The 12,250-nt window shown below is 39.2% G+C and overlaps 1 protein-coding gene across 8 annotated transcripts in view; it reads right to left on the reverse strand.

The window, feature by feature from the left end:
* The window catches only part of NCOA7 (nuclear receptor coactivator 7), a 154,789-nt gene that overhangs the window by 59,022 nt on the left and 83,517 nt on the right, over positions 1–12,250 (reverse strand). For 7 of the 8 annotated variants that reach the window (XR_005217974.1, XM_037843822.1, XM_037843827.1 and 4 more), the window contains 2 exons: positions 6,995–7,074; positions 3,609–3,716 (listed from right to left, as the gene is read on the reverse strand). Coding sequence is in view for 7 of the 8 variants with exons in the window: in XM_037843822.1 (XP_037699750.1) it covers positions 3,609–3,716; positions 6,995–7,074 (188 nt within the window). In the remaining variant the exon portion in view is untranslated. Of the gene's footprint in view, positions 1–3,608; positions 3,717–6,994; positions 7,075–9,956; positions 10,845–12,250 lie in introns of those variants that run through there. The other variant, XM_037843825.1, reaches the window with a different exon arrangement.

The following is a 12,250-nucleotide window of genomic DNA, read 5'->3' on the forward strand; positions in this document are numbered from 1 at the left end:
AAACAGAGCTTTTGGCTTCTATTTCTGTTTTTACTATTACAGTATGCTGCCTCCATGTAGTGTAATTAAAATATCCTCATATCTCCTGGGGCTTCTGGACCTTGATCCTGTCCCAATAAACTATTTTGTTTCTGGACATAGTCAAAGAACAAGGAATCACCCTAAATTATTTTACTAAGTTCCAGTGACTACAGTGTTCAGCCTTGAATTAGTAAATAGAAGTTTAGGTTCTCTTCTATGAATCAGTTATACATTATGCAACAATATCCCAAGTTACAAGATAAATCATCCAACAAGGAAAGAGATTAAAATCTGTTAGTTTAACCAGAGCTGGAAAGTTAATCATTTTTTAAAAGATTTAATACTGTATATTTTCTCAATTAACCTGGCACTGACACTATACTTATTTCTGTTTTTGACAAGAACATAAATACCAAAAAAGAGCTTCATGTGAAGCCTTTGAAAGAAATGCAAAGAATAACTCTGCCATTGTCTGAATGAGACTGTGATTAAAAGTAGTAGCATCTACCCTGCAAGAGTTAAATGTCAATATAATGTAGAGACTCAAGAAGATGCTCTCGTAAGTCAACATGGAACCTGAACATGCTCATGGGCACCAAACAATACAATGGAAGGAACTGAGAGCTCAGCCTCAGCTAAAATCTTCCAAGGCTGGGTCATTTAAACACACTGGCTGAATGTAGTTTTAAAGTGGAACTTTAAGAATATCTTATAGAAGATGCAGAACCCGCCCTTCTCCCTCTCCCACCTTTTGAGATAGGTGGGGAAAGTTGCGAAGAAGAGCGAGAGCGACGCCAGCTATTAACCAATGGGGAGAGCTGATAGTGTGAGGTGAAAGTAAGAGTGACAGCAATTGGTCGGCCAAGGTTCTCTGCGCCTAGGCGGGAGCTCCTGGAGGCGGAAGCAGAGGCAGGAGCCTCAGCAGAGTGGAGGGGGTAACAAGATGGCGGCAGAGACGGTGGAACTCCATAAGCTGAAGTTTGCTGAACTAAAGCAGGAATGTCTTGCTCGTGGTTTGGAAACCAAGGGAATAAAACAAGATCTCATCAACATGCTCCAGGCATATCTTGAAGAGCATGCTGAAGAGGAGGCAAATGAGGAAGATGTACTGGGCGATGAAACAGAGGAAGAAGAACCAAAGCCCTCAGAACTGCCTGTCAAAGAGGAAGAACCCCCTGAAAAAACTATTGATGTATAACTATCCATTTTTTGTAGTCTGAGTACAGAGCCGACAGTCTGGTCATGTACCTTTGTGTTTAGTGTTGGGTTTAGTGTTTCACTCTGTATACCTCTTTTACATTCCCTTAGTCCTTTTCATTTATGATCAGCTCATACATTTTCAGAAGGGTCTATTTCACTCCAAGTACATGGTCCTACTGAAGCAAAGCAGTTTGTCTCTGGATTATGTAGTAGATAATTGGGACCAGGTGACTGCAAGTCCAGACACAAATTTAGTTCTCCTAGCCTTTGTTGTTCTTTTGTGGGATCACCATAATAGGTGATTCATACATGCTCTCTCAAGAAGTGAAAAAATATATCTAAGAAGTTTTGTAAGGGAGGAGGGTGTTGTTGGGTAGATGCAATGTTTCTCAAGTAATACTGTATTCTCTCTTGCTTTTGATTTACAGTGGATAAGGGGAGGACAAAGTACTAGAGTAGAAAGTGGATCTCGATTTATTTAAACTATCCCAACAAGGTTGATCATAAACATCTTTTATTTGGGGCTTTTTCCGTAAATGCCTGGCCATGTTATACTCCAGCACTTTAAGAACAGTTGAGTCCCTTTTAAAATGTTTATTCTTTATAGCTGTATTAATGCATTTAATTATAAAAGGCAATGGATGTATTAGTAAAAAAATCAAACAGTATAGAGGAGTTTATAAATTGAAAATTAAGTCTTCTTGTCCCTACGCTCTACCTTCCCAGAGGTTTTCAGTATATCCTTCTGGAATATTTTTTATATGGTGGGTGTATGTATATGTATATTTGGAGGTGTGTGTGTGTGTATATATATACACACACATACATACACACACATGTATAGTGTATATTTATAGTGTAAGAAAACACATATATACATGCACATATACACACTGCATACTCTCTATTTCTTGATTTTTTTCCACATCTAGAAAGCTTTCTGTATCATAATGATAATTCCTTATTTAAATGTTACTTGGTAACATGCTAGCATGATTCTAAATTTTTTTTTAAGTGTGTTCTCATTTAATCCTCACGTCAACCCTCTAAAGTGTGGATAATTATCCTAGTAAGTGGTAGGTCTCTTTTTTTAGTTTGTTATTATGGAAAATTACAAGTTAGTAGTATATAGCCCCCATGTACCCATCATTCAGATTTAGTAGTTATCAACTTGGAATCTTATTCTTTCTATTCTGTGATGAATTGTAGTTTATTTATCTGTGGATGAATTGCAGTTTATTTATCTAGTCTCTTGCTGATGGACATTTAAATTATTCATAATAGCAAAAAAGTGTGCATTGTCCAACTTTTTAAAAATTATTTTTATTGTGGTAATATATATACAGTGCCTCACTTCCCATCTTAACTACTTATATGCATACAATTCAGTGGTATTAATTACATTTACAGTAATGTGCCACCATCACTACCATCCATTACCAAAACTTTTTCCAAACAGAAACTCTGTACCCACTAAGCAATAACTCTCCATTTCCCCCATGCCCACTCAGCCCTAGTAACTTGAAATCTACTTTCTGTCTCTATGAATTTGCTTATTTTGTATGTTTTTATATATTTCATATAAATGAAATCATAGTGTTTGTTCTTGTGTGTCTGGCTTATTTCGGTCAGCATGGTGTCTTTGGGGTTCATCCATGTTGTGGCATGTGTCAGAATTTCGTTCCTTTTTATGGCCCAATAAAATTCCATTGTATGGATATTCCACAAAAAAAAAAAAAAAAAAAGAATATCTTATATAGAAGGTACTAAAAAATAGCTTGTTGGATTAATCTAAAGTGGCAAAATTATACAATTTGTCAATTTTATTCATTTTAACAAATAAAGTACTGAAAACCTGGAAAAAATTTTGTGTGGCCTTTTGTGGATGGTCGTGCTGAATCTGCCTGCGTCTGTGTTGGCTGCTCTTCTCACAGTATAAAACTGAGACAAACAGACAAAAATTCTACCTAATTTAAAACAAAACAATGGCCAAATGTACCCCAAGAGTGGAATAAAATGAAACTTGCAATTCTGAATTAAACATTTGAAGAATATGTTATATTCTACAGGGGAAAAAAATCGTATTAATTTAGAATTTCTTGAAAACCTAGGAAGCACCTACTACATAACCCAATAATGATTATAAGAAGCTGAGCTAATCATTTGCAAAGTATTCATTCCTGAACAGCTCGTAAGTACTAGAATGCTTTCAGAATTCTTATATCTAAAGGAGACAAAAGATTGAACCAATATGCATTATCATTAATAAATAATCATCATAAATAAATCACCATAAATAAATAATCATTATGATCCTAACATCAATAGTGAGGCATTAAAATGGCAATAAATGACAAATGCAAAATATTAAGCAAGAAAATAATTACCTGGCCTGGAACAATTGTATGTGTGAAAAGTTTATTCAATTCCACTAATTTATTGGGAGTGATGTTAAACTTCAGTGCTATGGAGTTTAGAGTGTCCTGGCTTCCAGCCTAGAATAATCAAACAAACAAGATTCAATACGTAAAGCAAAAACAAAAACAACTTCCTTTTGTTGTTGCTTGTTTTTTAAATTTAATTTTGGTCGTGGTAAAATATATATAGAAATCATTTTAACCATTAAAACTTCTTTTGATAAACGAAGTTAGTCTATGCAACATATGAGTAAAAGAAAAACTAGTAGTTCCATCCAGATATATTGTGATTTCTTAAGAAATTAACAAAAAAAAAAAAAAATTAAGAATATGTTATATTCTACAGGGGAAAAAAATCCCTCATCCTTCAAGTAGATCTGTGCTTCCTCATCCTTCAAAGAGATTTCTAAATTTGCACAATTGGCACAACTTAGGAGTAGGCGTGGAGGTATAACAGAAAACTCTAAGAAGAAAAGAAATAAACATATACACAGTACCCAGCAACAGGGGAAGTGCTGCTACTTTCTCTAGAGCAGCAGTGTGTCTGCTTGCCTGTACCCTTCCTGCACTATAAGCTCCTAGACGGTGTCCTGTTTGTGGCCATTTCCCCCAGTGCCCAGCCCACTGTCCGACACTGAGAGGGCACGCAACTATTTGACGAATGGCTACTGTGGGAGGCAGGGAAATCGGAAAAGAAATTCAGATTAGCTACTAATAATTGTTCACAGTTTTCCATGGTCAGTCAAAGTAGTGTTATTCTCCAAATCTACAAAAGCTGTGATAGGTATACCAGATGTACACTTTTCTTTCCTTTTGTAATAGGTGGGCAATAGCAATAAAGAGGATAGGTGGAAGATGAGAAACTTTGCAATGAAAAAGGTCCACCCAGAAAGAAGTCTGCTGCCTGTGGTCAGGTCAATAACCTGAACGGGCTCCTGTCCCGATTTATTGATGGAACTTGCTAGAGGCAGGTCATTCTGGTGAATGTCACTGAGAAGCTCCCATCTATAGCCCTGGGTCAGGGCTGGTAGCTGTTCCTACAAGAGAAACTGGCTCCATTATGTAAGCCTTGAATTAGGTGGTGATTTGAGGAAGGTGCAGGAAGAGGTGGACTGTCGTGAGACACAGAAATGGAATTAAACCCACCAACTAGATAAACTGTCTCAGACTAATTACAAGTTATAATTAAAAATACCCGTGAAACAACCTCAAAGCCTTCCTAGAAATATTTTTTAAAATCTCTTGAAAACTTAACAATAAATTCCTCTACCTCTACCAAGAGCACAATTATCTGTATTAAAGGCAAAAAAACATTTTAAAATATATACTTTTAAAATATTATATATTTACACCACTTATTCAAACCCAAGTGTTTTCAGGATTTAGTCAGTACAAGACACAGAGTGAAAATACAGACTCTAGAGCCAGACTACCGGTTTTGAATTCTGGATTTGCCACTTGCCAGCAGAGTGACTGGGGCATTTGCTTAACGTCTGTTTCTCAGATTCTTCAGCCATGAAATAGAGGTAATCACAATATCTTCTTTGTGGCGCTTACTTCACACTAAGTGATCCATAGTGATCCATAAATTTCTGCTTCATACATTTATGAGCAAAGCTTCTACAGGATACTGTGCATGAAGGGTGCAGCGAAGGAGAAAAATGCTAACAACCTGGAGTTATTACTTAAGGGGTAAGACATACATAGAGAATTAGGCCACAGACCCCGAGAAGGGGGTGGAGATCATTAAATGTTTGAGACTAAGGCAGAATGCTCGAACCTCCACAGCTCAGGACCAATAACAATCCAGTAAGCACTTCTGTTTCTCTAAATATGAAGTTTTATGAGTCACTGTTTACTTCCAATGACACGTACACAAAATAACCTACCAAGGAAAACAAGCCTCCATAACATAGAAACCAAACAGGTGAGCAAATCTGCATTACTGCTTTCATCACCTGTTTCTATTTATTTATTAATTTGGGGTTTGATTACGCCTCTCACTGCCTCCTATAATACATACTTTGAGAAGCAACTCTTGGCAAACAGTGCTTCTCATTTCTCTGGAGGGGCTTGTGAATCAGGCTGCTGGACACACACAGGTCTTAGGAATTATGGCTTTAGAATTAATATTGTTACTAATGATAAATAATCTCATCCAACACTTCTCAGTGTCGACGACGAGGTAAGGCACTGCCCTGAGTGTTACGGGGATGCACAATGCATTTCTGACCATGGTAATACGAGATACCACCCCAAATCCTTTTTGGAAATGACTGTGCCTGTGGACCACAGAGAGATGCCTAGTGATGCTCACTGAGCACAAGGAATGAAATGCTTGTGCCAGGGCCGTTCAACGGGATTCTGCAGAAAGGCTTGGAGATTTACTATTCCGAAAGAAGCACCAGGGAGGGATCGGGTTGCATGCTTGCCTTATATAGGGCATGGCATGATCCAGGAATAACAAATATGAAATAAGAAATATTAGGGAAAGACAACCAGGCAACAACACTTAATTTCTTCTTGGAAGTCAAAGAGAACACTCCTCAACAATGCTCTTTCATAATGAGTTACAGATCTGTAACTGAGTGCCCACTCTGTTTCAGGCCTGGGATAAATAAGACTCAGCTCCTTGCCTCCAGGGGATCGTGGTCCAGGGAGGGAGATGAGCAGAGGGCACCCAGCGTGGAAGCATAATAATGGACACGTTCACAGCAACATGCATACAGTTGAGTGGACAATACTGAGGGCCAACATCCTGCTAGAGGCCAGGGATACAATGGTGAACACACACGGTATAGTCGCCCTCCATGGAAAAACAAATTAGGATGTGAGAAAGACATTAACATAACAACCACACTAATGAATCAATAGAAAACTTATGGAAAGGAACATGATTCTATGAGAGTAAAACAAAGGAATCTGGCCTCTCCATGCAGGATGGTCACAGAAGGTAGGAATGAATATGGAGAGTGAGAAGATGATGAAGATAAAAGTTCAGGCTTAAACAAATGTGTGGATGATGGAGCCACTGCCTCCTGGAAAAGGACCACACAGGGAGGTTCAAAGGTGCAGCTGAAGATGTGGATTTGGAACTCAGATGGGCTGTCTCGGATGGAGACCTGAAATTGGGGACCGCTAGCATATGAAAGGTAATTTAAGCCACAAGTTTATAGGAGATTGCTTGAGGAGAAAGTACAGGGAAAAGACCAGCAACCTAGAATAGGTCTTGAGAAGCTTCAATATTTGGTGGACACACAAGAGGAAGGCAGCCAAGGGGCAGAATGTTTCCTGCAGAAATGGCAAGTAAATCTTTTAGTATTAACACACATTCACATCAGCCTGTTCATACTCACGGTGTATTCCATAGTCCCGGGGGGCTTCTGAGCCACCATCTTCTTCTCTTTTTTATCATGTGTTTTGTTTTGATTGTCATCTGAAGAATAAAGTTTTATATAAATGAATAATTTCATTTTCTGCAAAGACTGAGTTAATTCACAGTATATAAAAACCACTTTCAAAGTCATAAGAAATCAAAACACTAAAAAATGGAGCAAGAGCACAAATAGATCATTTCATAAAAACATGCCATTAGTCAAAGAACACATGAATAAATGATTAATGTTATCTGAAATCAAACAATACAAATAAAAACAAGGAAATTATTTACAGTTATTAAAGTATCAGCTTGAAATGACAGTGTGCAATGAGATTACAGTAAAACCAGTGTAGTCATGGTATCAATGATACATAATGTAAATCAGTACAGCCCTTTTAGAAAGTGATTTAGCAATATGTAATAACAGCCATAAAAGTGGTCATTCTCTGAAGGAATCTTTCTCTTAAGAATTTATCATAAGGAAAAACTGAAGAAAAATGCTACATATCATAGCATATGACCATCAAAATACTATTTATAATAATAAAAACCTGGGAACACCTATGTGTCCAACAACATATTAAAATGAACCAGAGATTTTACTGTTTTTGTAGCTCAAAAACTGTCAACTATTGGCAGCTGCACAACATTCAACCTAATCGTCATGGTTAAATATACCTTTGTATATCTACTCAGCAGAATATTATCCAGATATCAGAAACCATGGAGACATACTGCAATGGATAAAAATTTAAGTGACAAAAAGAATATAAAATTGGTGCTCCAACATATATGTGATCATAAAAATGCAAAAATTAAATCAAGGTGTCACTCTACATCTGTTTCCCTGGCAAACACCAGAAAGCTGGATAATTCTAGTGTTGGAGAGACATGAACCGCTACTAGGAATGTAAACTGGTACAGCCATTCCAGCAAATTAAGTATATACCCCGTACAACCCCACAATCTATCTGAGAGTCACAGCCTCCCCAGGAGGTAGACACTTTCTGAACACCATAAAGTGCCCTGCTTGAGGGTGCTCACTGCCATGTCCTCTGAGTTAGTCGGGGCTGGAGAGCTGGTAAAATGTGGTGGAGACACACTCTGGGACACCAGACAGAATCAGAAAGAACAAGCCAGAAGTGCACACAGCACCATATTCAGATCAAGAGAAACAGAATGGGATCTACAGAAGAGTATCATTTATGTATGTTTTTAAAAGATGCATGCAAACCGCCACTCACATTTTTCAAGGACACATACAAATAAAAAGTTATGCATTAAGCACAACAGAATAGGGTGGGTGGGGTGGGGGGGGGAATGGAAGTGGAAATTAAGATAGAAGAGGATAAATGAATAAATGACAAAGAAGCCCAGTGACAACATGCCAAGGTCTGTGAACTGTCATTAACTTGACCCTTTACTTCTGAGGTCCTAAAACCAGCGCGCGCGCACACACACACACACACACACACACTCCCCCCACACACACCAGCGCCATTCATCTGCATAATAAATGTGGGTATTCCAGATGAGACCTGGAAGTTAACACAGAAACAAGAAAATAGTTAATTCATGTGGGATTTTATCTGAGTTTTCACTTCTCTTGTATTGTTTAAAAATAATAACCAAGAAAGAAAAAAATAAATTTAAGTAGGTGCTGCCACTACAGTCTCGCTCTAATTGTTTGTATGTTGGAATCAGATCCCTTCATAAAACCAAAGACCCTAAAAATTCTTCTAGACTATAAAAAAGACCTCCCTATCTTCAGGGTCCACATCTAAAATTACTTGCGGAAGGTGGGACTAATGACTGGGTTTTTGAGAGTTCCAGATTAGGAGATTTACATAGCCTACTCAAAAACCCAACCACAGTATTTCCCCCTCTTATGAAATACCAATTATAAAAACTGGTTTACATAATTCTTGGCAGGTAAACAATAAATGTTAACTCTTCTTTCTTTTTTTTCCTTTTAAGGGATCAGAAAACTTTTGTTTGTTTTGGTTTTGTTCCCATGGAAGATGGATACTCCAGGCCAATATCCCCAGCCATATTCATCCAAGGGCCCCTTTTGGCTTCAGGTTACATGTTCACTTCTCGTCGCATCTCAGCTCTACTCCGTTTATTGCACACTCCTTCCCATTCTCACTATCACCATAAACAGCTATCACTTAAGGTCCTCTTGCTTTCAGAACTGCTTTTTCATATCCTTTTGTAACTACTTTCTATTTCTAGAGCCTAAGACATGCTCCTTTCTTCCCCACCCTTCCATAAGCTGTACATTGTTGTCTCTTCTACTCCATGGCAGGCAGGGGCACTATTACAAGCCACAACTCGTTAAGCTTCCCTTTTGTCTGGCTGCAAAAGACAAACCTGTGCTGGCTGAATCCTTCGGGGTAAACTTAACAAAGTCCACCTGAAGTAGTACAAAAATCACATTATTTTCCATTGGCACAGGTAGGTAGGCTAAAAAATGTCAAACATGGTAATATGACTAAAAAGAAAAAAGGAAAAAAATAAATAGCCTTCCTCCAGAGTCTAAGATATCGAGATACCTGAGGTAAAGACCGTGATGTGCCCATCTGTGAATGTCTTATGCCTTAATGTTCTACCTGGTATGTAGAGTTGAATGAACTTCCCGGTAGAGATCAATCAGTCCGATGAATTTGGATGTTGGCAACACTACACTGATACAACGTCACACTGACTGAATCATACGTGCCTGTCAACGCTAAAAAATGAACACTGACTTATAGTGGACCCCATATAGAAAGAAAGCAGAGAAGTAACTGGCAAATTCTGAGGCTCTCATTTCATTGTCTTCATACCACTGTTGCACAAGGCGAGGTTTCATTATTGCTTCCTAAACATTTGTTTGCCATGAGTTTTTAAAGATGGCTAACTATCTGTCTCAGGAAGAGAAGTCCGGCATATCTTACCACGCCAGGCTCGGCAGCACATAGTCCACAGAGCACTGGAGAATTTTCTGGCCCTGGAGAGAGCTGGGAAGAGCGTAGAGCTGCCGCAAGGAAGGGCTGCTCTGCTGGACCTCGGGATGGGGCTCCAACTCCAGTGTTTCAAGCGAGGGCCCATGACAGTTGCAAGAGCAGAACTGTCTTCCAATTACTCCGGCACCTTTGTTTCCAGCTCCAGCCTCCTCTGAGCCCTGGATACCTACTCAAGCTCTGACCCTCCCCCTACTTACAGGAACTAGAGGCAAAGGAACTGCCAGAGGGGAAAGTTGGCCAGGTGCTCTTCAGAAGCCATTCAAGCAATTGAACCTCTTACCTGCTCCGCCTCTAAAATTAAGTCTTGAGAGCTGTATTTTCCCAGCTCAATTAAGGAAGTACCTGCGACAAAATAGACAAATCCTAGAAGTAGGAAACACTGGCCCTTTGGCCTAGCCCACATGGTTCTGCATAGATCCTGGAGGTGGGGGCTGCAATGGGGAACAAAGGGGGGGGTACTCCTGTTGACCTCAACCCTGGTGGAACTGGTGCCTGGTCCACAGCTTTTGTTCCTTCCACTCCAACTCATGAACCCCGAGGTGTCCAGAAGACAAAGCTCTTCACTTCTGAATCTGAAAAGATCCCCCCATGTACCAGTTTAGCGAAAGACGACTCCTCTCTGCCCATGCATTAGGAAATCAAGAAAGGGGAGAGAAAGAACTCCAAAGACTTCAGGCTTTCTTTCTCATCCTCTTAGACAACACCTAATCAAATTCATTACATGTCATACTGAACCAGATGATTCTGATTTCCAGTGCAAATAACTGGAACGTTCATTTTAGACAGTAACTGGACACTGCAGGTGTAAGTTTTGCACATAAATGGACACATAAACAGGGCCCTAAGATCTCCCCAGCTGCCTACGATATACATAGCTACTTAAATGCAGCCTCTGTGTCCAATCAGCCTCTTCATACTAACTTCTGGCTGCTCTAGCATCTCCTGTGTGGTGGGGCTGATGGTAAACCAGCGTTTGTCCGTCCACCTAAACTTGTTTCCAAAGTAACCACTTCTCTCCAGAGTGGTAGAAGTCAAGCAATTTTATGTGCTCAAGAAGTTTCTTTCTAAGGGTCACTGCTACTTAATGGCATCTGAAGTTACAACAGTGAACAATGAAGCCTAAAATCCACAAAGCATTCACCAATCAGCCGTTGCATGTTCAAAAGAGCGTGCAAATGGGAAGGCTTTTCAAACAAGAACCTCTAAAATGATCTGGGAAAACAAAAGAACTTTTACATGATTCTGTTTATGTCATATTAATGCCATTGCTCCTCAAAACACAATCTGGAGTTAAAAGAAGACTGGGGGGTAGGAAACCATGCTGGTCCTTAAGCCTTTTAGTCTGGAAGGAGCTGCTCTCTAACTCTTACAGTGCACAGAACTGGGAGAAAGCAGCAGTCTGTTAGTTAACCTAACATGATTCTCCCCCTTTTTAAGAGGAAAATAAAGGAGAAAAAGAGTACCTATTTTTCGAGTTTTTTTAAAATACAAATTTAATTATTTGTGATTAGTAGATTTTAAAAAAGAAGTTGGCAACCAACAATAAAATGACTAAAAATCGGGTCAAAAATGCAAAGTCAACAAAACCTCCAAAAGCTCTGAAAACAATGATGCACCCCTGACCCCAGTTTGGACAACCAAATTGCCAAATGACCTCTGGGGGACAAAACTGTCTCAGTTGAGAACCACTGGTCTAACCAGAGTGATAAGAAACAAACAAACAAAACAAACAAAAAAACAAGTTATTCATTCTAGACAGAAAACAGTGACAATGATGATGAAAAATTAATACCAAGCAGTCTTAATTGGCTGCTTACTCTGTGCCCTAGCTCAGTGTGCTAAGTAGTTTGCATGAAATATCTCATTTAATCCTATGAGACAGGCACCACAATCATCTCTATATTATAGATGAATAAACTGGAGCACAGAGGGAATAAGTAACTTGGGCAAGATCATAACTCCAGTATTTTTACTCCAGGCTTCTGGGAGGAGACAGCATTTGGGACAGGCCTGGAGGAGCTGAGTAAGCTTTTGATATCTGAGCAGGGGAATCAGGGGTTCCATATGATGAGACAAGGTTCAGAGGCAGGCAGAAAGCCACGGGCCCTGATAAAGGATGGGCAAGCTGTCTCATCTTCCTCAGTGTAGTGCAGGTTAGGGGACTTATGGAAGGAAGGCCTAGAAAGGTCACGTGAGACCTTAACGTGGAAATCTTTGGAGACAGT

Source organism: Choloepus didactylus, chromosome 7 (assembly GCF_015220235.1).
Source record: "Choloepus didactylus isolate mChoDid1 chromosome 7, mChoDid1.pri, whole genome shotgun sequence".
Classification (NCBI taxonomy): Eukaryota; Metazoa; Chordata; class Mammalia; order Pilosa; family Megalonychidae; genus Choloepus; species Choloepus didactylus.